Source organism: Hemiscyllium ocellatum, chromosome 21 (assembly GCF_020745735.1).
Source record: "Hemiscyllium ocellatum isolate sHemOce1 chromosome 21, sHemOce1.pat.X.cur, whole genome shotgun sequence".
NCBI lineage: Eukaryota > Metazoa > Chordata > Chondrichthyes > Orectolobiformes > Hemiscylliidae > Hemiscyllium > Hemiscyllium ocellatum.
In genome coordinates, this window is record NC_083421.1 from 38,144,110 (window position 1) to 38,170,116 (window position 26,007).

The 26,007-nt window shown below is 42.6% G+C and overlaps 1 protein-coding gene across 1 annotated transcript in view; it reads right to left on the reverse strand.

Annotated features, from left to right (window-relative positions):
- Positions 1-21,345, reverse strand: part of akna (AT-hook transcription factor) — a 118,519-nt gene extending 97,174 nt beyond the window's left edge. The window contains exons 1-2 of the mRNA XM_060841025.1: positions 21,006-21,345; positions 711-1,984 (exon numbers count right to left, since the gene is read on the reverse strand). Coding sequence (XP_060697008.1) covers positions 711-1,984; positions 21,006-21,345 — 1,614 coding nt within the window. The remainder of the gene's footprint in view (positions 1-710; positions 1,985-21,005) is intronic.
- Between the last annotated feature and the right edge of the window lie 4,662 nt (positions 21,346-26,007).

The following is a 26,007-nucleotide window of genomic DNA, read 5'->3' on the forward strand; positions in this document are numbered from 1 at the left end:
GTTTTGTCGTGAAGAAGAGTGGGGCATTTTTCTCAAATATTTTGGCTAATATTTATTCCTCAACCAGTGACTAACAACAAATTATCTGGTTATTATATTGTTATAACATTATCTTACAGTCTAACTGCAGTCTGGGCGACACAATGGCTCAGTGTTACCACTGCAGCCTCACAGCACCAGGGACCTGGGTTTGATTCCAGCCTCGGGTGACTGTCTGTCTGCATTTTCACATTCTCCCTGTGTCTGTGTGGATTTCTTCCGCGTGCTTCGGTTTCCTCCCACGGTCCAAAGATGTGCAGATCAGGTGGATTGGTCATGCTAAATTACTGTAGTGTTAGGTGCATTAGTCAGAGAGAGATGGGTGTGGGTGGGTTACTCTTAGGAAGATCGGTGTGGATTTGTTGGGCCGACACTGTAGGGAATCTAATCCAACAGGGCAATATTTCGTAAATCTTTCAATATTCGTAAAGCAACTTGGTTCATCCTGAGGTTGGCAAAGGCGCTATATAAATGCAGGTCTTTCTTTTATCTTTCCCTGACAGAGTGAAAATTAAGCCTCAGGAATCCAGCCACTTAACCACTTCACTCTGATCCAACTCATCAATTAATCAGAACCAGTTTAACTAATGTCCTTCCATGAATTCTCCTACCATTAACCTGACTCACTCTACATAGCTCCAGATTGGGTGTTATATGTCCGGTCTCCTTACCTGTAGTTGATAAACCATTTCTGTCGCTTGCTGCGATGACTTGAATTCTCCCAAAACCTTTACCCCTGATGGGGTCGGAGTGATCAGTGAACATTCATTGCTACTTTGCAGCACTTGGCGGACTATCTCTGCTGGAGAGTGGAGGAGAAACTGAGGGTCACTTCTCTTACACTGCATGTTGACATTCTTACTCCTGGGCTTCTGATAAACTTGCATGTCCTTCGGAAATTTCACTCGTGGCTCCACTTTTGAGAAATCGGGTAGTGGGTAATTAAGTTGACCTCGGCCGTACATTGAAGTTTCTGAAGTGATCTTTCTCGATAACGGCTTGGATGAATTATTTCTTGAAGATCTTAGATTAATGGCTGTCCTGTGTGGAGTCAGTGTTTTTACTTGTCTGTTTGCTTTAGAGTTCAGACCAGTGTTATCCTTTAAAATAAATGGTTTACTGAGGGGATGAGGATGGTTTTCTTGTTTAGCTACTTTGACTTGTTTATGAGATGCAGCTTTGTTGAGCTCAGATTTGCTGCTTTTATCTTTTTGCTTTTCCTTACCAGAACCAGGATCTTGACTGGCTTTACCCAGACCCTTTCCTTTGTTTGAAAACCTACCCATTGGCTCTTCAACACTGTCTGCACATGAAGATTCCGGAATGGTCTCTGCCTCAAGACCTGGGCTGCTTGCTAGATCTTCAACTGATAGGTGTCCCAACAACTCCTGATTAAAATGCAATATTGAGTAATTAAATGATGAGTTGTCTTGCCTCTCCTTTCTAACCTCATCATCAGATCCTACTGTTTTGCTATCATGTGACAAATCCAAAACATCTACACTATTGGAATAGGTTACTTCAAAGTCCTCGGAATAAAAATCCTGTGCTGATACACTGGAGTCTTTACCCTGAGTTTTTGAGTTGTTGATGTTTTCATCAGACTGATCCGAAAGTTTATCTGCATGGTCCCGTATACTTGGCACAGAAAAATCATCCCCACGATCCAATATACTTTGTGCTTTGTTATAGACTTCATATCTGCGCCATGGGTCTCTCATCGGGCGGGGATTAGTTTCCTCAATTTGCTCGTCATATGGCAAGTCAGAGTACTCCTCAAAACTGTCCTCCTCCTTGCTGGTACCTACATCTTTTGGAAGTCGAAAGCTAGCCTGCTCCTTTTCATCTTCAGTCATGTCAAGCTGATTGTCCCCTACAGGATGCCAGTGAGATGTTGAAACCTGACGATTGAGAATCCCATCCTCGTCCTGTGGCTCAGATTCATCTAGCACGTGAAAAAGCAAATAGTTAGTCAAAGTAAACCAAAACATTGATTTGTGGCTCATTTCAACTCTGTGCAAGAACATGCACTATTTTAATTTTTTTTAGAATTCATTCATGGGATGAGTGCGTTACTGGCAAGGCAGCATTTATTGCCCATCCCTAACTGCCCAGATGACAGTTATGAGTCAACCACATTGCTGTGGATCTGGAGCTATGTGTAGGTCAGACCAGGTAAGGATGGAAGCTTCCTTCCCTAAAGGACATTAGTGAACCAGATGGGTTTTCCCAACAATCTACAGTGGAATAATGGTTTCTTAGACTCTTAATTCCAGATTTTCATTGAATACAAATTGCCCATTTGATCAGCTCCATCACCTGTTAAATTCCTCAGTGGAAGCAAATATCCGGAGAGGTGTTTGGCTAATAGTGAACTGACATCGTGCCTTTTTACAGCATCAACTGAGCAAAAAATGAGTTATCTTTGTGATTGCCAGCAAAGATTTTCATCGGTATTTTTCTAAATTATTCAGAAGTATTGTGCACTGTGTCAAATGAAACAACGTTTAAGTGCTGGATTATGTTTTAAAAACGTAGGGCTGGATTTTACAGTTGCAAATTGGGAAGGCCACACCCTCCCTCTGACCTGGACTGGGGTAAAATATGACGAGTAGACACCAAGATGGCAGCCAAACCTCATCCCATTGGAAGGTAAGTGACTGAAATCAAAAGCCTGATCTTCCTTCACAAGGAAACAATAAACTATTGAGCATCTTAAAAAGCCAAGTAGCTCCAATTATTCAATCCATTCTTTTCTACAGAAGAACGTTGATGCTGAGTTACGCTAGCAAAGAACAGCAAAAGGACAGATTAAAAGATCTGCAAACAGGAGTTTGGTTGCATGTAGCTTCAGCATTTGTTGCTAAAAGTGGCAGTGTTTGGCTACTGGTAGATGTTAATGGTTCAGTTTTTAAATTGGTTGATATAATAATTCAAAGCAACAGGGAGACTGAAGGCCATCTTCTTATTGATGGCTAGAAGTGACTTCCAATTCATGGCCTAACTCTTCTCTTACTCAACATCCCACCAGAGATGCCCAATGGGCGCACAGGCTGATCTTTAGCATGCCAGCTGGGCAGCTCGATGCTGAAATCACATGGGAACAGAGTGGGGGTAGTGGACTACACATCCCAAACTGCCTCCTTTACCACAACATTGAGCCCAGAGAATTTAGTTGCAAATATTGTGAAACTTGCTTCAGCAATACAGCACATTTGAGGTTAGAAATGCATTTGCAACTACCTGGACTTCTAATCTCAAGTTGATAAAAAGTGCAAGAGCCCCCTCTCCCAATGGAATTCATGGAAAATGGCACTTCAGGGGGTTAAATTTTCAAATAGGCTGCACCTGGATGAATTCTGTGTGCCAACCCTAAGCCTGAGCTATGTTGCTATTGGGTGCCAATTTTAACTGAAAATGGCTGAGTCGGCTCAGGGATAAGTTTCAATTTAAGACGTCAAGCTCAAGTTTCAAGTAAGTGGGATCTGCCTGCCTATGTCATTGACAAAGGTAGGCGGCAGCCATGTTGTGGACTGCCACTGTTTTGTTGATTAAAACAGGCAGCTTCACAAGGTGGCACACATGGAGGAGAGTTAGCCCTGGGCAAGAAGAATGGGGCAATGTCCATGTCGACATTTGTTGGACTGAAAGATTAAAGTTAAAAACAAATACAAAGTAATTGAACATTAGCTGTGGCAAGCCTCACACGTACACACCCCCAATATGTACATTGGACTGCAATAACATGGAAACATTTGAGTCTTGAACCAACAGGCCTCCCAATGAGCTCCTTAATGAGTTGAAGGACTACAGTTATTTTATTTCGAAATATAAACCAGGAAAAATGGTAGGTTGGACCATTCTGATGCAAAGTATGATCCAGATTTAAAATAAACTTGAAGGAAAGTGATACAATGTAGTTACACGTTGGGTTAACACACAAGCATACTTTTTTGTAAAAGCTGGTTTTGATACCTGTGGGATGCATTAGTAGCAGGTATCTTTGTATGACAAAGTTATTTTCAAGCAACAAGGGTTGGATTGGTTGTAAATAGCAGTTTGTTGCTAAACTGAGAGGAGAGAGATCAGCTCCAACTGGCTCAGACCTAAGAGTCTGCAATTTCTGTTTTAGTTTGAGTTCATAGCACCGCTTGTGCAGTTGACTTTGCCAGATCGAATGAACTTTCTATCTGTTTCCCTGTATCTGTTTTTAAATATAATCATGCAATGGATAAGGGCATGGCTGGCTAGGCCAACATTTACATAAATACTTTAGCTGTGAATCAACCTCCGAAATCACGGCAATTCATGTATCGATTATTGCAATGTTACAACACCCATTTGCACATGCTATTACGATTACAAAATCTATTTTAGCAGGCAGGAGGAAAGAATTTAAATCACTCATCTTCCTCATACTGCATCTACACCTTGTTCATCCTTTTGAAAGGGGTCAAGCAAGTTATTTCACCTGTCTCATCTGACGACATTTTGCAATTCCGTTTTGGTGCAGCTGCTAAGTTGCACTGTTCTTTAATTTTTACGCACTGCAATACTGCCGAACACAACTGAGCCCTTTAAAAATTAATACAAGTCCAATGGCATTCTTCAATTGTAAATAATAGACTGGTTTGTAGTTATTATAAGTTTTTGTTAAAGAACGGGTAGTGAACAGGACCATTAAGGACATTAAGAAAATGGGAATCCAAAAGGTTGCTCCAGGCCTTCAAGCTTGTTTCTTCCACCAGTCAAACATAAATAATTCCATCATGGGTTCCATCTCATTTATTTGTTTGTTTTTACATAATTGCTGCAATATTTTCTCTGACCTGACAAAGATTGCCTGTACTTATTTACATCTTGGTAGTTTAAGCTTGGCAGGTTGATTGTTCATTCTTGACAGTTCTATAAGTTTAATTCCTGAAGGACTGAAGACATTAACTAGCATTGTATTGTCTTTTTGACCTTGTGCCCATAGTTTCAATGTTGATCAGATACTAATCAGCTCTTTTTTGATTTTTTTTCTTATACTGTTACACAGGTTAATTACTTAGAAAGGAAACATTGTCAAATAACATAACAAAGAGTGCTGTACATAATACTGAAGGATATCGGCCATGCTAAATTGCCCACAGTGTTCATGGATGCGTGGGTTAGGTGCATTAGTCAGGGGTAAATGTAGAGTAAAAGGGGAGGGGAATGGGTTTTCGGAAGGTCGGTGTGGACTTGGACCAAATGGCTTGTTTCCACACTGTAGGGATTTTATGATGATGACGATGGTATGTGAATGTATTCTCAACTGAAAATAGCTTGTTCTCGTGATATTCATGGCATTGGTAATGCTGAGGAACTAACTGCTCCCTATACTTGATAAATCAAATGATCAAGAACAATTTGCCCTCTTTATAGAGAAACATTTTGCAATTGCAATATGAGAAAATCTGAGTAGTAGAATCTTAATTCAAAGCAACCAGGACTCAGTTCGCCGAGCAAAAGTTAGGTTCTAAGAATTTGAGGCAAATGAAACATATTTGTTCTCCCATTAATTGCAAGAGATTTCTGTTGTTATTGTACTCACTCAAAGATTTAAAAGTTTCTGAGAGCACATTTTATCCCTAGTTTGGTTTAACAATTGCTTATTAAATAGTAATGATTGATTCTGAATAGGTCTCACAGACTGTAAAGTAGGACTGCAAAATGTAGTCCTACTTTAAGAAGGATGGTACTATGGAATTGGAAAACTACAGACCAATAGCTGGGAAATTGTTAGAATCTATAATAGAGAATGTAATAACTAGACACTGGAAATTGGTTGAAGTTACTTATATCATTAATAAAGGAGAATCAGCAGATGCAGTGTAAGGTGGCACGATGGCTCAGTGGTCAGCACCACTGCTTCACAGCGTCAGGGACCTGGGTTTTAATCCACCCTCAGGTGACTGTGTGGCGTTTGCACATTCTCCCCATGTCTGCATGGGTTTGCTCCAGGTTCTCCGGTTTCCTCCCATAGTCCAAAGATGTGCATGTTAGGTGGATTGGCCATGCTTAACATTTCCAAGTTTGCTCATGACACAAATCTAAGTAGGAATGTAAGTTATCAGGAGCACGCAAACAGGCTCGATGGGATTTGGACAGGCCATGTGAATGGGCAACAACATGAACATAATGAGACAGGTAAAAAAAAACAAGATAGTCAGACAGATTAGGAAGTTTTGATGACTAAAGGGACCTGTGTGTCTTTAATCATGAGTCACAACATTAGCACATAGGCACAGCAAGCAATTGAGAAGGCAAATAATAATGATGGCCTTCGTCGCAAGATTTGAGTATAGGGGAGAAAAGGTCTTACTGTACCTTGTTGAGACTATCTGTAGTATTATACACAGTTTTAGTTTCATAATTTAAGGAAGAAAATACTGCTCATAGAGACAGTGCAATAGAGGTTCATCAGGATAACCTCCAAGATGACAGAATTGTTTTATGAGGAGAGTTTGAGGCAAATGGACCTGCAGTCTCAAGAGTTTCAAAGACTCATAGATGATCTTAGCAAAAATTATTAAAACTTAGCACAGCGCATGACAGGCTGTATGTAGATAGAAGGCTTCCCATGGTTAGTCAGTCTAGAACAAGTGAACGTAGTCTCAGAATAAAAGCCAGACTATAGAAGACTGAGGTGAAAAGATATTTCTTCAAACAGAGGGGTGTGAATCTTGGGAAAATTTTACTTCAGAGAGGTGAGGAAGGTAATCATTGAGCACATTCAAGACAAAAATCATAAGATTATACATATGATATTCAGGGATATGGAGATAGGGTTTTCTCGGCGTATTCACACCATAAATTAAATTTCAAGCTCATATACTTCAGTTTGATACTGATCAAATAAAATAGCTTCATTTCTTGTCAGTCAAGCAAATGTTTAATTGAGGTGTGTTAAATTGATAAATGGAATAAAACAAAATTGCACTTAAATAGCACCTTTAATGTAGTAAAACACTCGAAGCAGCTTCACAGGAGTGGTTTCTAACATAAGTTGACACTGAGTTAATATAGCCAAATGTCAAAAGCTTGGTTAGAGACAAAAATTTTAAGGAATGCCTTAAAGGACGAAAAAGTGACTGAGCAATGCAGACGATTATCCAAGGGAATTCTGGGACATGGTTACCAATGATAGAGCAATTAAGCTAAAAAGGTCTGAGGAGTGCATGTATCTCAGAGATGTGTAGATTGGGAAGAGATTATGAAGATATAGAAAAATGGAGGACTTTGAAAACAAAGATATCTAATGCATTTTGAGTTATTTGTTGTTGATTGCCCCAGTTAAAATTATAGTAAGAATTTTAATCATGCTTTTGGAGCCAAATGGTTATTTGAGTTACTTATTTTTGACAAAGTTTTGGACAAAATGTTTTCTGTTGCTTTTTTTAAATCATCTGTCACTAGGGTCTAATTTAAGCCGAGTAATGACTGGCCCTTTCATGGCATATCCTTCACTTTAACTTTGTTCAAATTTGGAAAACAGGCTAGCAGCTTTTGTAAGGTCCAATTCTTCATCCAGACTTACAATCTCGAGCTCCTCCCAAACAAAATGCCTGGCCTGTTACTACAAGGTGTTAAGTCAAGCAGAATTACTCCAGAATGTAATCCCTGTTGGCCAGAAACAGCCAATGCTGATCCAATTGTGCCACTTTAGAATCAAATCAGTTCTGTCTTGCCACAACTATTTCTGACATCTGTTTTAACTGATTAACTGTTGACGGAGAATACCTCAAGGGCTTCTCTGCTACTCCATCCAGAACTCAAAAGCAAATTAGACCAGGAATAGAAGAAAAAAACTACTTGCATGGCTATATGGATTGTTTAAAACAAAACCACCTATGCTGTATAGACATTAAATAAATGAAAATATCGAAATGTTTGGGCTAAAGCCTTGTTTATTTTAATATCATAAATATATGCACAAACTATGCAGTGACACAGATGCACATCAGTAAATCACTTTAAACTCTTGTAGTTTGCAGGATTAAAATGAAGGCTTCCCTGGGAAACTTTTCTTAAGAAAGCCACATTGCTGTTAGTCATCTGATTAAAAAGGTGCGAGCAAAGCTCTCCCACTGATTTAATGAGTTAGCCGGCATTAGGGTGCTAGGAAACGGTTTTGAAACAAAAAGATGAAGGGTAACTTTTGTGTTTGCCGCCAAGTGAAGTCATGAAGTGAAAGTGAATTATGATCTTAAGCAATGAGCAATAGATGCTGGAGGATAATTAGCATTATTTTTGCCAGTCCAAAAAACATTGATCTAATTGATCAGGTAGGTGAAGTGGAATATTTGATTATCTCTGTAATTTGGTCTAGTTCAGAAATTCAAATGATCACATCTCACCATTCTTTGATTTTGATCTCAGCCAAACAATAGCAGAAGAAACAAATCTGCTATAATTCAAAGTTCCACTGAACTACAAATTGTAATAAAGTCACACAGCACAGAAACAGACCCTTTGGTCAAACCAGTCCACGCAGGCAATGTTCCAAATTTAACTTACCCCATCTGCCTGCTCGCAGCCAATATCCCTCCAAACCTTTCCTATTCATGAACTTATTCAAATAGCTCTTAAGCATTGTAATTATACCTGCATCCATTACTTTCTCTGGCTGTTCATTCTACACAAGAACCACTCTGTGTAAAGAAGTTGCCCCTCATGTCCTTTTTAAATTTTTCTCCCCTCACCTTAAAAATATCTCTCTAGTTTTGAACTCCCTAGTTCTAGGGAAAAGACACTTGTTATTCACCTTATCTATGCCCACATAATGTTATTAGATTAGATTACTTACAGTGTGGAAACAGGCCCTTCGGCCCTACAAGTCCACACCGACCCGCCGAAGCGCAACCCACCCATAACCCTACATTTACCCCTTACCTAACACTACGGGCAATTTAGCATGGCCAATTCACCTGACCTGCACATCTTTGGACTGTGGGAGGAAACCGGAGTACCCGGAGGAAACCCACGCAGACACGGGGAGAATGTGTAAACTCCACACAGTCAGTCGCCCGAGTTGGGAATTGAACCCGGGTCTCAGGCGCTGTGAGGCAGCAGTGCTAACCACTGTGCCACCGTGCCGCCTCCATAAGGTCACCCCTCAACCTCCAATAAAAGTAGTCTTAGCCTTTCCAGACTATTTTTATAAACTGAATCCCTCCATTCCTGGTAACATCCTGGTAATTGTTTTTTTGAATCCTCTCCAGTTTAATAATATCCTTCCTATAGCAGAGTGACCAGAACTGCATAGACTATTCAAGAAGAGGTCACACTAACATCTTGTATAACCTCAACATGACATCCCAACTTCTATATTCAAAGGTCTGAGCAGTGAAGATACGTGTGCTAAAATTGGGTGGCACAGCGGTTAGCACGGCTGCCTCACAGCGCCAGAGACCTGGGTTCAATTCCTGTCTCAGGTGACTGTGTGGAGTTTGCATATTCTCCCTGTGTTTGCGTGGGTTTCCTCCGGGTGCTCCGGTTTCCTCCCATTGTCCAAAAATATGCAGATTAGATGAATTGGCCATGCCAAATTCCCCTACGCGTTACGTGAAGGGGTAAATGTAGGGGAATGGGTCTGGTGAAGCGCAGAATGAGTTGCGCTTCAGCGGGTCGGTGTGGACTTATTGGGCCAAACGGCCTGTTTCCATACTAATCTAGTAATCTAATCCAATCACCCTGTTTACCTATGGTGCACATTTCAAAGAATCATGTACCCTAAAAATCTCTGTTCCATAATATAGAAACCCCAGAATGATGGGGACAGCTGTCCAAGCTGGAGGCCTGGAGGAACAAGTGGTGAGCTGGGGTCACCAAGTGTCTGCTCTGACTTTCAGGCATTGTCACCATCTCATTTCTATCCAGCGAGTGGGAGAATGGGAATCTGTAGTTCAATGAAGTGGGATTAGATAATCATCAGTGTTCCTCATAATTTTATTTCAAATGTGTGGAGTTCTGACGTCCATGAGCAGCAATGACTTCCACAACTAGAAGTCAAAGGTGTGGATGGCATTGACCTTGCAGTGGCTATACAGAGTCATAAAGATATACAGCACAGAAACTGACCATTCGGTCCAATCCATACATGCTGACCAGAGCAATCCTGAAGCAACGTTCAGGCAAGGTGTCCCGGAGCAGCGTTCAGGTAAGCGTATCCTTGAGCAGTATTCGGGCAAGTAGTCCCCAGAGCAGCATTTGGGTAAGTAGTCCCCGGAGCAGCGTTTGGATAAGTGTGTCCTTGAGCAGCAGTCGCAAGTAGTCCCCAGAGCAGTGTGAGGGCAAGTGTGCTCTGCAGCAGCATTTGGGCAAGTGGTCCCCAGAGGAGCGAGAGGGCAAGCATGCCCCAGAGCAGCATGAGGGGAATGAGCCCTGGGGTAGCACGAGTGGAAATGAGTTCCAGAGCAGTACGAGGGGGAGGAGTGTCCTGGAGATCTGTGAGAGGAAAAAGGAATCCCTGAGTAGGGCAACTTAGCTTGGTACAGCTGAGTCTCTGGTGGGCAGACTGGAGGTTTGGAGCACAGTGGGACTGTTGTTGGGCTGGGTGCTGGTTTGGGTGGTCAGATCACGTGTTCACTAAGCTGCTGCAGTATAATGTTGATCTGAAATTCTTTACCAGAATGCAATGTCAATCCTTTAATTATGTTTTAACTATCTTACTTCTAGGTTATTTGTTAAGACACTAAGTAATGCTCCTACTTTTCCTTTTATTCCTCTTTAACTTCTAAGATTTGTGTCTAGGTCCTTGTATTTCAGCTGGTGCCATTCGAAGCAGCTATTGTCAAAACTTTTCACTGTACTACTGTACTGAAGTACACATAACAATAAAAGTTATTCTATTCTAAAGAATATTCCATTCCAGATATCCTAAATAATTCTAGTCCCAATTGCCAGCACTTGGCGCATGTCCCTCCAAACCCTTTCTGTTCATGTACCCATCCAGATGTCTTTTAAATGTTGCAATTGTACCAGTCTCCACCACTTCCTCTGGCAGCTCATTCCATACACACGCCACCCTCTGCGTGAAAAGGTTGCCCCTCAGGTCCCTTTTATATCTTTCCCCTTAGATCTTAAACCTATGCCCTTCAATTTGGACAACCAACCCGGGGGAAAGACCTTGCCTATTTACCCTATCCATGCCCCTGATGATGTTATAAACCTCCACAACATCATCCCTCAGCCTCCGATGCCCCAGAGGAAATAGCCCTGGCCTATTCAACCTCTCCCTATAGCTCAAACCCTCCAACCCTTGCAACATTCTTGTAAATCCTTTCTGAACCCTTCAAGTTTTAGAACATGCTTCCAACAGGAGGGAGACCAGATTGCATGCAATATTCCAAAAGTCACCAAATCAATGTTCTGTACAGCCGCAACATGACATCCTAACTTCTACATTCAATGCATTGACCAATAAAGGCAAGCATGCCAAACACCTGCAGCTTAGAGCAAACTCAGCAATAATACTATGCAAATAACCCCCTTGCCATGCACTAGCGAGATTCCTGTCTCACTGTTCAACATTTGGTTGGATCATCAGACATTTTCTTGTTGCTGTCAAGAGCCTAATTTCTGAGCCTGATCTCATCCTATGTATCCAATGGAGTCGCCAATGTCCACATCATTCTGGTACAGGGAACATTCTGCCTGTTATGACCCACATTCAGATCTGGGCTGAAATTCCTAATTCTTACCCTAGATCAAACAAAAACAAATGCCCACTTACCTTTCGAGGGCTTTTCCAGCCAGATACCCAACGCAAGATCCCTCATAACCAAAGCAAATCACCACGCAGTACCAGAATATATCTTGTAGAAATCACACTTCCTTTTTACAGCAATAGCAGACTTTTAATTCTAAGTAAAAGTGTTCAAAAGGGTTGTCAATATTAACTGAACATTTGCTGGGTTAACAATGACCCTGAATGACTAGAAAGATCACTGGTTTTAATGTGTTTCTGTTTTTGCTAATAGAATGTACGTGTGTCAATATTAAATGCTATTACTCAGAGTAACTAACTGAATTATCACTCTGAAAGACTGAAGTTCTGATTAAAACAGACACACTGAATTAGATATGGTAATGTCGACTATCACCTAAACTGACTGTCATCGGACTGTAGTGCGTGAATATCGTATCATTTATTGGGCAACATAAAGATGGTGAGCAGCCTGAACAAACTGGCCTGAGGTCAAAGTTCATTAAATGTAAAAGATAAACTTCTTTCCAGGGAGACACAAACAAACCTTAAACAGCAATTAGTCAAACTAGCTAGGGTAGCTGACAGTGGTTTACCAGTGGTCAAACAGACCATTTGCAGGAGACTGGACGTATAAAATTGACCACAATTTATCCGTTGCTGGTTAAAGCACAGCAGGTTAGGCAGCATCCAAGGAACAGGAAATTCGACGTTTCGGGCCAGAGCCCTTCCTGATGAAGGGCTCTGGCCCGAAACGTCGAATTTCCTGTTCCTTGGACGCTGCCTAACCTGCTGTGCTTTAACCAGCAACACATTTTCAGCTCTGATCTCCAGCATCTGCAGACCTCACTTTTTACCCCCACAATTTATCCGTATAAAGAATGTTTGCTTCCGAGCATGATGGTTCGTTCAAAAGGAGTTACCTGATCAGTATTCAGAGGCTGGGACAGAGCAGGCTGATCACCTGGTTTGGTTTGATCCTTAAGGCAGGGTTCACTTGGGACTGTAAGCATTTGTATGGGTGTGATTTTTGCAGGTTTCTTTCGTAGTGTACTTTGAGTATATTTCATTGGAAAAACTCAGAAAAGTGGGAATATATATTTACAGAGCCCATTAATATTGTCAGTCTATAGCTGGCAAAGTAAGTGTGTAAGGTAACTAAGGGGATGGGTGTCAGGTAGGTGAGTAGGTGGGGAGGCTGGTCAGTGCCAACTAATTGTCCAAAGGGTAATTGTGTTACCTGTCCATCTGTATGTGTCAGAGCCATGACATACGGCAGATGATATCTGACATTCCCAGAGAAATAGCACCAGCAAAACTTCACAAAATTCTGCAAATACAATAGTAAGTGAGGTGCTCTTATAGTTTTGTCCTTTCTCAGGACAACATGCGCAGCATTGAGGCACAGGGAATGCCAAGCAGCTGTATTGGGCAGGCTGTAACATCTGCCCACCTCAGAATGAGCTTCAGCACCATCACAGCAAATGGTTCCCAGCAGGGGCAAGAAAGGTTCAGGGATAACATCAAAGCCTCCCTGAATTAATGCAACACACCCACCGACTTGTTGGAAACTCTTGTCCGAACTGGAGAAGAATCAGAAGAAGGTCCCTGCAGAGGCTTCTCGCACACATTCGAGCATTCCACCCACAATTCAAGTCCCCCGCTGCAGCGGGCATCCTTAATCAGCCTATCTGTACTCATCCTCCCCAGAGTGGGAGACACTCATCCTCGCTTAAGAAACCACCTCAGAAGAACAGCGACGAGTTGGGTGAAGGAGTAGTGTGGCAGGAGGGTGAGGTGGTAAAGATGGGTAAGGACATTGGAGGGTGAGCTGGGTCATTTGGCGGGCAGAGGGGGATGGTCATATTCCATTAGGGTATGGGTGGGCATGTCGATGCTTCTGGGTTGGGTGCTCTGGGGGAGGATTCGCCAAAGGTTAGGTGTTCATTGTGAGGTGGAGTGGGGGCGTTGGTCAGGTCATGTACCAGAGTGGGAGAAGGGTTGCCCGCCACTTTTGAAGGCTTGGCTTTGGCAGCTGTCTACTTAGGGGAAGGGTGATGTCATGTTTGATGTTCGGATATGGGCATAGGCATTGAGTTGTGTATTTGAGGTAGGGTCAGCTTGAATAAGTTGAATGTTAGAGCTGGGGAAAGGTGATGACCTAGTGGTGTTACTGCTAGACTAGAAATCCAGGTAACATTCTTGGAGCATGGATTCAAATCCGGCCACAGCAGATGGTGGAATTTGAATTCAATAAAAATGGAGAATTAAGAATTTAATGATGACCATGAAACAATTGCCTATTGTCAGGAAAAACACATCTGGTTCACCAATTCCCTTTAGGGAAGGAAATGCCATCCTTACCTGTTCTGGCCAATATGTGACTCCAGACCCATAGCAATGTGATTGACTCTTAACTGCCCTCTGGGCAATTAAGGATGGGCAATAAATTATGGCCTAGCCAGTGATGCCCTCATCTCATGATTCAATAATTTAAAAAAAACCCAGTAATTTCCTAATTAACTATAAAGGTAAGTTATTCAGAATCTTCCAAAGACTTGGTCTCTAACTATTGGTCGGGACTTTCTTAAAACGATCGCAATGAGAGGTAGTTGATCATTGGCATTTTAAGTTCCCAGGCAGTTACCTTGTATTTCCAAGAGGTCTTGATTCACATTTATGTCCAGTTTCTGACAGATCTCTTCCCAAAGATAGTGTTTGGCTTGATTTCCAATTTTTTTTAGTAAAAAATGAGGTCTGCAGATGCTGGAGATCACAGCTGCAAATGTGTTGCTGGTCAAAGCACAGCAGGCCAGGCAGCATCTCAGGAATAGAGAATTCGACGTTTCGAGCATAAGCCCTTTTTTTTGTTTTTCATGTCAGTTGTTCAGCAGAATATTACTTTTTTCTGTTCCATTTTGAATTTCTGGTGGTGTTTTATTGGTTTGATGCAAAAACTAAGCAACCTAAATGCAGCCAGAAATACAGACAAGCAATGGACTTCAAAAGAAGGTCCAGCCTCCCTGCAAATCTTGCTTATTCACCCTGAGACATCAGGCTACCTTGATAGAATCTGATCATACATATGTTATCCACAAATCAGATTTAAACAGTCTAATACACAGGTACTCTACTTAATTAAGTATTTTCTACTGCAAAAGCTTCCCTATAGTACAAATGCAGAATATTTTGACAATTCTGCATTTATCTCAAAACGAGAACCAATTTCCAACAGCGTAAGACCGAAATTCTGTACCTTCACTGTACCTTATATTCTGTTTCAGGTTTTAAAAATATCAACCGTTGGTCAGGTTTGCACTTACAGTATCTTACTATAAATTGGTCGAGAGCTAGTCAGATAATAATTTCAGGTAAAAACAATGACTGCAGATGCTGGAAACCAGATTCTGGATTAGTGCTGCTGGAAAAGCACACAGTTCAGGCAGCATCCGAGAAGCAGTAAAATCGACATTTCGGGCAAAAGCCCTTCATCAGGAATACAGGCAGAGTGCATGAAGGGTGGAGAGATAAATGAGAGGAGGGTGGGGGTGGGGAGAAAGTAGCATAGAGGACAATAGGTGAGTGGGGGAGGGGATGAAGGTGATAGGTCAGGGAGGAGGGTGGAGTGGATAGGTGGAAAGGAAGATAGGCTTTTAGGACAAGTCATGGGGACAGTGTGGAGCTGGAAGTTTGGAACTGGAGTGAGGTGGGGGAAGGGGAAATGAGGAAACTGTTGAAGTCCACATTGATGCCCTGGGGTTGAAGTGTTCCGAGGCGGAAGATGAGGCGCTCTTCCTCCAGGCGTCTGGTGGTGAAGGAGGCCCAGTACCTCCATGTCCTCAGCAGAGTGGGAGGGGGAGTTGAAATGTTGGGCCACAGGGCGGTGTGGTTGATTGGTGCGGGTGTCCCAGAGATGTTCCCTAAAGCGCTCTGCTAGGAGGCATCCAGTCTCCCCAATGTAGAGTAGACCACAACGGGAGCATCGGATACGATAAATGATATTGGTGGATGTGCAGGTAAAGCTTTGATGGATGTGGAAGTCTCCTTTAGGGCCTTGGATGGAGGTAAGGGAGGAGGTGTGGGCACAGGTTTTGCAATTCCTGCGGTGGCAGGGGAAAGTGCCAGGATAGGAGGGTGGGTTGTAGGGGGAACGGTCTTTGCAGAAGGCAGAAAGGGGTGGGGAGGGAAATATTCTCTGGTGATGGGGTCCGTTTGGAGGTGGCAGAAATGCCGGCGGATGATTTGGTTTATGCGAAGGTTGGTAGGGTCGAAGGTGAGCACCAGGGGCGTTCTGTCCTAGTTACGGTTGGAGGGATGGGGTCTGAGGGCGGAGGTGCGGGATGTGGACGAGATGCTTTGGAGGGCATCTTTAACCACGTGGGAAGGGAAATTGCAGCCTCTAAAGAAGGAGGCCATCATGTTTGTTCTATGGTGGAACTGGTCCGCCTGGGAGCAGATACGGCGGAGGCGGAGGAATTGGGAATACGGGATGGCATTTTTGCAGGAGGTAGGGTGGGAAGAGGTGTAATCCAGGTAGCTGTGGGAGTCGGTGGGTTTGTAAAAAAATGTTGGTGTCAAGTCGGTCGTCATTAATGGAGATGGAGAGGTCCAGGAAGGGGAGGGAGGCGTCAGAGATGGTCCAGGTAAATTTAAGGTCGGGTGGAATGCATTGGTGAAGTTGATGAATTGCTTAACCTCCTCGTGGGAGCATGAGGTAGTGCCAATGCAGTCATCAATGTAGCGGAGGAAGAGGTGGGGAGTGGTGCCAGTGTAATTGCAGGAATTGCAAAACCTGTGCCCACACCTCCTCCCTCACCTCCATCCAAGGCCCTAAAGGAGCCTTCCATATCCAAAGTTTTACTTGCACATCCACCAATATCATTTATTGCATCCGTTGCTCCCGATGCGGTCTCCTCTAAATTGGGGAGACTGGGTGCCTCCTAGCAGAGCGCTTTAGGGAACATCTCTGGGACACCCGCACCAATCAATCACACCGCCCTGTGGCCCAACATTTCAACTTCCCCTCCCACTCAGCCGAGGACATGGAGTTCCTGGGCCTCCTTCACCACCGCTCCCTCATCACCCGACGCCTGGAGGAAGAACGCCTCATCTTCCACCTCAGAACACTTCAAACCCAGGGTATCAATGTGGACTTCAACAGTTTCCTCATTACCCCTTCCCCCACCTCACCTCAGTTCCAAACTTCCAGCTCAGCACTGTTCCCATAACTTGTCCTACCTGCCTATCTTCCTTTCCACCTATCCACTCCACCCTCCTCCCTGACCTATCACCTTCATCCCCTTCCCACTCACCTATTGTACTCTATGCTACTTTCTCCCCATCCCCACCCTCCTCTCATTTATCTCTCCACCCTTCAGGCTCACTGCCTTTATTCCTGATGAAGGGCTTTTGCCCGAAACGTCGATTTTACTGCTCCTCGGATGCTGCCTGAACTGCTGTGCTCTTCCAGCACCACTAATCCAGAAAAATAATAATTTCAGGTGAAACGAGATTATACCAGATAAGAGTTTTAAGTTTTTGGTACTGACGTGTTCTCCACATTAGTCAGAAGTTACATCTGCATGCAGTCAGTCTGGGAAAGGTGTCTTAGAGACTGGCAGCTTGTTGATGCAACTACTTAGTACATCAGAGCCAGCTCTTGGCCAGCTCTGAAGTATGCAGATGATGAATTTCCATTCAGTATTAGCCAGGAGGATGGTGGCAGTGGGTGGGAGGAGGGGAAAAGAGTTAAGCTGTCCTTCCATTCTATACCACAAAATAAGTTAGTAAAAGATGGAGGGCTGCTATCAGACATAGATGTGACTTTTATTTGTTCAATAATGATTGAATGGCTGGCAGCCATCCTGCTGTATGATATTAAACACTAATTTTTCATGATTAAATGATTATATAAGCTATAAAACTTGGAACATATCTGTTTCTTTATTCAGAGTATTTAATACGAATGCATTCATTCGCATTAAGTAAATGATTTGAATTGTTAATAGTTCAATGCAAACATCATATTGCTCCTTTTTTACACCAATTTAAAATGGTGAGAGTTAAGGCAGAATGGATCCGGACAAATTCAGCTTCTGGATTCACTTCTCCACATCACAGCACCTTTAAATTGGTCAAGAATCACTGAATCACAGCTTGTGCTGGGATGTTACTATGGAGAGGGTGAGAAGGCAGATACAAAGTCTATCTCAGCTACAACTCAGCACCTACACAACAATGACCCAGGTACGTCCTGTCCACAAAAAGCAGGACAAACCCAAACTGGCTAATTACCAGCCAATCAATCTATTCTTGATTAACAAAGTGATGGAAGGTTTTGTCAAAAGTGCTTCCACGTTGCACTTGCACAGAAATAACCTGCTCATTGATGCTCAGTTTGGCTTTGAGATCATCTGGCTGCTGATCTCTTTATGGGAAGGGAGTGGATTATGGGAGGGGAGTGGATTATGGGAGGAGAGTTCTCCGCTGATTAAAGCCATAACTAGCAGAAAGAAAGACAATGTGCTAATTTGGTGGTCAATTATATAATTTGGAGGTCAATTAGTTTCCTCAGGATTGTGTCCTCAGTTGGACCATCTTGGAACTATGCTGCCAATCTTTTACTATTGCTGAGTCAAAGTCCTGGCAATCCCTTCCAATTAGCAATGTGGGTACACCCCAAGGAATTCAGTGGTTCCAGAAAACAGCACACCACCATTTTCTACAGGCCAATTCGCGATGGGCAATAATATATATTGGCCTAGCCGACAACACTCACATCCTATGAATGAATACAAGAAAAAAAAGAAGTAGGGAGTGAACTCAGGGCTGCTAACAATATTCTGAACACACAATTGATGTTGAGCCAGTTGGGCTAACCAGCAACCCGAGGAAACAAACTAATCTGAGGATTACGCTTGCTGATCAGTTTTGGAAACTTGTAAACTCTAACCTTTTCTAGTCAACTAACAACTTTTAACCCTAGAATCCAGAGTTCAAAACTCCAGGCTGCACTCCATTCCAGTACTGAGGCAGTTCAATTCTGGTCTCCCTGCTGTAGAAAAGGTGTTGTTTAACTTGAAAGGGTTCAAAAAAGATTTACAAGGAGGTTGCCAGAGTTGGTGGGTTTGAGCTAGACAAAGACTCTGAATAGAAAATGTGTTGCTGGAAAAGCGCAGCAGGTCAGGCAGCATCCAAGGAACAGGAGATTCGACATTTCAGGCATAAGCCCTCAGGAAGGGCTTATGCCCGAAACGTCGAATTTCCTGTTCCTTGGATGCTGCCTGACCTGCTGCGCTTTTCCAGCAACACATTTTCAGCTCTGATCTCCAGCATCTGCAGACCTCACTTTCTCCTCAAAGACTCTGAATAGACAGGGGCTGTTTTCTCTGGAGGATAACAGGCTGAAGGGCAAACTTATGTTAGTTTTTAAAATCATGAAGGGCTTGAATAGGGTAAGTAAACAAGGTCTTTTTCCCAGGCTAAGGGAATCCAGAACTACAGGGCACAGGTTAGGTTTAAGATGAGAGGGGAAAGATTAACACAGGATCAAAAGGGTAACTTTTTCACACAGAGGGTCATGTGCGCTTGGAATGAGCTGACAGAGGAAGTGGTCAGGACTGGTACAGTTACAACATTTAAAAGACATCTGGATGGGTATATAAATAGGAAGGGTTTAGAGGGAAGTGGGCCAAATGCTGGCAGATGGAACTAGATTAATTTAGGATATCTGGTTGACATGGACAGGTTGGACCAAAAATCTGCTTCCATGCCATTCATCTCGATGACACTGACTGCTGCAATGGCAGAGATGTCATTTTCAGATGAGACAATAGATTGTGTGTCCATCAACGTCCATGAAAGGGAAAGATCTTGTAGCAATATTGTGAAGAACAGCAGAAAGGGTCCCTCTCTGTTGTCCTGGCCATTACATAGCCTCCCTGTCAACATCATTAAAAACCATAATATCTGCTCATTGTGATGTTGCTGTGGCTGGATGCTTGTTGTGCACAAATTGGCTATCACTTTTGTTGAATCAGAATAACTGCGCTTTGAAACATTCTTCCTTGTTTGGAAAATGTTTTGGAATGTCCTCAAGTCATGCAAAGTGGTATATAATTGCCAAGTCACTCTTATTATTCAACAGAGCTTGAGGTTCAGCTACTGGATCAGTGGTGCTGGAAGAGCACAGCAATTCAGGCAGCATCCAACGAGCAGCAAAATCAATGTTTCGGGCAAAAGCCCTTCATCAGGAATAAAGGTTCAGCTACTCCTTCTTTCAGTCAGTTAAAAAGTTTGCAATTACATGACACCAGGTAATAGTCCAACAGATTTATTTGAAATCACAAACTTTTGGAGCACTGCCCCCACCCCGCCCCTTTGTCAGGTGAAATGAATTCACCCAGCGAAGGGGCAGCACTCCAAAAGGGTGCGATTTAAACTGAACCTGTTGGACTACAACCTGGTGCCATGTGACTTCTGACTTTGTCCACTCCAGTCCAACACTGGCACCTCCACATCACAGTCAAAAAAATTTGAATGCAATTTATTTCTTGGATCTTTCGGTATCAATAGATTATTCCATCCCCAAACACATGCCAGTGATTAGTACATTTTGAAATATTTCTCAAAAGTACAGTAAATTAAACACAGTTAAAGCTTCGGAACCTTTACGTCCAGGAGGACAGTAACAGCAGCCTTTCCCAACTGTTTGAATTTGCATTTCTTTTCTGGCCATGTATGTCCTGCTCACCTTGTCTTCAGTTTGTGACATTATTTCAACTAACTGTGCAAAGGTTTGAGGTCAACCACCTGGAGGTCATCAGATGTCCATTTCTTTCATCTTCTTAATTTTAATCACTGAGCATATGCAACCCTTCACTACAAGGGCAGTTTTTGTTTAAAAAGAGTGCATTGCCTCATAACTACATATAGCGATTAATACATCAACACTTGAAGGAACGCTAGGAAGTTCCTTTAATTACTATTTTAACAGAAATGTTGATTTATTTTTCAGATTCTGCATTCTGTATTTGATTTGAAGCCCCCCAAAAAGGAAAACATGTTATTCTCCAGCTGCAGCCTCTTGAGAATGAACACTAAATTTAATCAGTGCCTCTGTGGTCATGCCCCTGTGATTAGATGGGACCATTCACAATAATGAACTTTAAGTGTAGGTGAACAGCTGCAGTGTAAATTATTTCAGCAATGTAGATATCAGTGAATTACTTACAAATTAAATGACTTAGACTTTCATCCTCTTCTGCAGACATGGACAAGGGAACAGGGTCTGAATCCTGGTATTCACTGATATTAAAACTTTCATCATCCAAAGAATCTTGGGGGCAGACCAGGCTACTCAATTTATTGTGATCAGTCATCTCTCCATCCTCCTCCACAGTTTCCAAGCCATCCTCCAGTCGTGGATGGTACTGCTGGTAATACTCATTGATTTCATCCAATCCAATGATGCCATTCTCATCCATCTGATTGAAAATATCTTCATCCTGTTCTTCCAAATCCTCATCAGGATCCAGGTCTGAATTGACCGCCTGTGTTTCGACAACTGCCATAATTCTTCTTTGGCTGAACATGCTACACAATGACAGCAGAGGAACTGCGAGAGCTCAGGGCAGAGTGAATGCGCGGTCTCATTGTGTCTCCAATTAGGATTACCAAGGGCTTCACTCTTCACTTGTTTTGCTGCCTCTCAGTAACTCAGCACGCTTGTCTGCAAAAATGGAAAAATAATAGAACATTTCAAGCCTTACGAGCAAAAGTATGCAAACCAATGAAGACTGATCTATTTTGTCAGTTTGTCGCTTCTGGTTAATTTAACCAAGTGAGCACGTGTTAACAGGAAACTATGTGGGCATTCCCTGCTAACAGTTTTCCAACTGCCACACAGTTACTTTTTATTCCCAACTCATGTAAAAGTGAATTGATGCATATGAAGCAGTACCCACCCTTCTCCCTTTCTTGTGGATACAACTGTCCCAGAAAGAACATAAATGAAATGAAGTATGGGTGGAGATGCAAATTTGGGCACCTGTTATTTAGGCCACCCTTTACTCTAACCCACTGATTTCAACAGAACTGAATATAAGACATGCATATAATGGTCACCAAATAGGGGTTCCAGCAGCTTTTCAGACCCATCCGTGTTCAATTTCAGCTCCACTAATATTTAAGCTACATTGGAGTGATTGTAAATTCCGGAGGAAACATCACAGAAGCGCTTCACAGGAGGCCCCCAAGCACTGAGGATGTCACCTAGACAGGGGACGAAACGTCTGCAACACAAATTCCCAGCTCGGGCGAACAGAACCACAACAATGAGCACCCGAGCTACAAATCTTCTCACAAACTTTGGAGTGATTATATCAAATTCTTTGTGCTCCTTGTATAGTTTCTCCAAGGGCAGGCTTGTCGAGAAAAGCCTGATCTATTTTGTTTGTTCAAATTCAATCATACATGATGTTATTTTGAGCTAACATACACACTCGACTTGCTGTCTAAAATGAGATAATTGGAAGTTGTAGGCAGTCTCCTACTGTGAAAATGTTTATATGTACCCCCTTACAGACGTATATACTGAAATGTAAATGTCATCAGTATTCAATTCCGACAGTAATTGAAGAGTAAAGCACATTTTTAAAAAAAGTTTCACCATGGAAACATATAATACCATATCCTTGTGAAATTTCTGCCTTTGTTAAGATTTCACGAAGACTGTATTTAACATAATTTAAAAGGGAACAAGATTTGTCTTCAAGAACAAAAGATTCAGTGTGCAGAAATGTTGCTTGCAGTGATAAGGCAGTCACAGTGAATGTGCCAAAAACATAATTTAATCTTTCAGTGCAACAAAATATATGAATATAATGGTGCATTTACTGGTCATTGCCAAGCTGAAAACCCTCAAATTAGCCTAATAAAGATGTTACTTTTGCACAATGATGAATCCCTGGAATGCAAATAGCACTAAGCACACACGCGCACGCTAAAAATGCTGCTAATGCCAGTAAGTGGCTGGAAATAGTATTCAGTCAGGATGGAGGATGGGATCATGGCTTGTCAGTCTCTAATGACTGGAAATTTATAATATTACAAATTAAAGCATTTACATGTTAAGACCAAAAAGAAAGAGGGGGTAGGAAAATACCTGGAGGCTGAGACTGATAGCTCCAGGGTGCAGGGAATGCTATGTAGGTTTCAACAGCCTGTATTGAGTGCACGGCTATGGAGAATGTCTACTGGTGTACCTCGACCAACTGGTTTCTGCGGAAGCCTTTAAAGTCAGCGAAAGCTCCCTGAGCACCTGCCACATCACTCCCTGAAGACTTTTGCCATTTGAGACAACCATGGAAGTTAGGTTAATTCTAAAAGTCCTTGAATACAGCCAGAAGAAAAAAAACCTGTAACCTACCCAATTGACCATTCCTTTAAATAGTGCATTGATAGGACAGGGAGTGCTCCTTCTCACTGCTGAAGGTGTGCTCATCTCTGTGAGCTTAAGGGAGGGCTTCTCCTGGACTGTTGAGCTCCAAAATGACAAACTTGGCAGCATATCAGTATTACATACCGACTGATGCAATGATCTGCCTATTCTCTGTACATTTAGCATATTAACCCCTCACTAATATGGTGTTCACTATTACTCAACCCCAAAAGTGTCTACATAGCCCATAGATACCATTCTAGACACCAAACAGTGCCAATAGTGTTCAAGTGACCAATCTAAATGTCACATTGTTGAGTTATAGAATCCCTACAGTGTAGACAAAGGCCATTTGGTCCAGCAAGTCCACACTGACCCTCCAAAGAGCAACCTTACCAGGCCCATTCCCCAACCGTATTACTCTTCATTTACCACTAACTAATGCGCCTAACCTGCACATCCCTGAAAACTATGGGCAGTTTAGAATTGCCAATTCACCTAACCTGCACATCTTGAGAATGTGGGAGGAAACCGGAGCATCCAGAGGAAACCCACGCAAAAATGGAAATTCTGATCATTAAAATGACCTGGAATAAGTAGCTATCATTTTTCTTCCATTTCTGTGCAGCCCCTTTAAGAAGCAGAGAAATATCACCCAGCAATGTCTGTTTCAGCATAAGAAATTGGTGTAGGAGTGGGCCATTTTGGTTCACCAAGCCTGCTCCACTGTTCAACAGGATCACGGCCAATCTGAAAGTGGCCGTAACTCCACTTTCCTGTCTGCTCGCTCCATCCAAGATACCCATGTTCCTTGATTCCTTGGTCGATCAGAAAACTATCTAATTGACAGGTGAATATATTCAATGGCCCAACCTCTATTATTCTCTGTGGAAGACAATTCCAAATACTAACAAATCTTTGGGAGAAAACATTTTTCCTGATTTCACTGTTAAATGAAAGACCTCTTATACTCAGCTTGCATCCCTAGTCCTGTCAACATTTTCACCGTCAAGCCCTCTCAGAGTTATATGCTTCAACTAGATCATCTCTCACTCTCCTAAATCCCGTAGAGTATAGACTCAATCTGCTCAACCTTTCCTCACAAATAATCCTTTCATCCTACTTGGAACTGCAGATGCTGGAGAGTGAGTGGAGCTGGAAAAAGCACAGCAGGTCAGGCAGCATCAGAGGAGGAGGGAAGTCGACGTTTTAGGTCAGAACCTTTCATCAGGACTGGGGGAGGGGAAGGGAGCTGAGAAATGGGGGTGTCGGGCTGGGGGAAAGGAAGGTGGGATGGCAATAGGAGGATGCAGGTAGAAGGTGCATTGATCAGTGGGAAGGGTAGAGCTGGTACGTCGGAAGGAAGATGGACAAGTAGGGTCAGGTTAAGGGGGTGAGGTGGAGATGGAGGGCTGGGCTTGGGATGAGTTTCCAAATTCCCCCCCCCCCCCCCCCCAGTAGTCTGGCCAATAGGGAACTTCAAACAAGTGTCTACAGGAAAACTACACAAAAGGACCAAATACTGAACTATGGAAGCAATCATCCCAACACCCACAAATGAACTGCATTAGAACATTATTTCAATGAGCCAACACATACTGCAGCATAGAGAGACTACAACAAAGAGCTGAGGAAAATCACCTGTACAGCACATTAAAAAAAGGGTACCCAATGAACACAGTCCGCCAATTTCTCAGCAACAAACCCAAACAAGCAGACAAAATGCACCCAGAAACCTTAGCTAGTCTCTCCTACATCAAAGACATCTCAGAAATGACTGCCAGACTACTCAGACTTGTTGGCATCATTGTAGCCCACAGACCCACCAATACAGTAATACAGCAGCTAGTGAACTTAAAAGACCCCATACAGACAACAACCAAAACGAATGTCATTTACAAACTACCTTGCAAGAACTGTAACAAATAGTACATTGGACAAGCAGGGAGAAACTCGCCACCAGGATACATGAACATCAACTAGCCGCAAAACGACATGTCCCGCTCTCACTGGTATCCTTACATACGGACGTGAAAGGACACCACTACGACTGGGACAACACATCCATCCTAGGACAAACCAAACAGAGACACGCATGAGAATTCCTAGAAGCATGACATTCCAACTGAAACTCCATCAATAAACACATCGATTTGGAACCCATTTACCACCCTCTGAGAAAAGAACAGGAAATGACATCACCACAGGAAATGACATCACCAACTCAAGGAAACCTAAACACACAAATAGAAAGTAGGTCATAACACCAGTGCTTCATCGGAGGCTCACTGATGATGTTACCGAGTATGGTGACCAAATGTCTGAAAATGAACCTTCCAGCTCAGCGAGCAAACTTACATCCAAAAGTGCTCAATGCCCAACTTCACAATGGAGTGATCATGGGACAATTAAATTTGTAAATTTGACAAATCTGTCCATTTGTGGATTGATAAGCATCGTAAATACCAGACTGGAACCGGAACACAGTCAATTCACTGAGAGAAGCTTCCTTGGTTGGTAGTTCTAATCTTGCATTCTCATGAAATTTTAGCTCTGCATATTTGCAAACAATTCTCCATCTAGTGGAAGCACTGACCTCAAATGCAGCCTTTAAATAAATGCTTCCTGTATTCAATGTGGTTTTAACGAAGGACTCCCCCATCTTTTCTGTGACCTTAAGAAAGTCTCCTAAGTTATTCTTCCATCATTCCAGTCTGCTTCAGATCTTACAAATACCGGCTTAAATACTGGCCCGGCCAATACACTTTAAGGTGCTTTTGTGCCCCTTGAATTC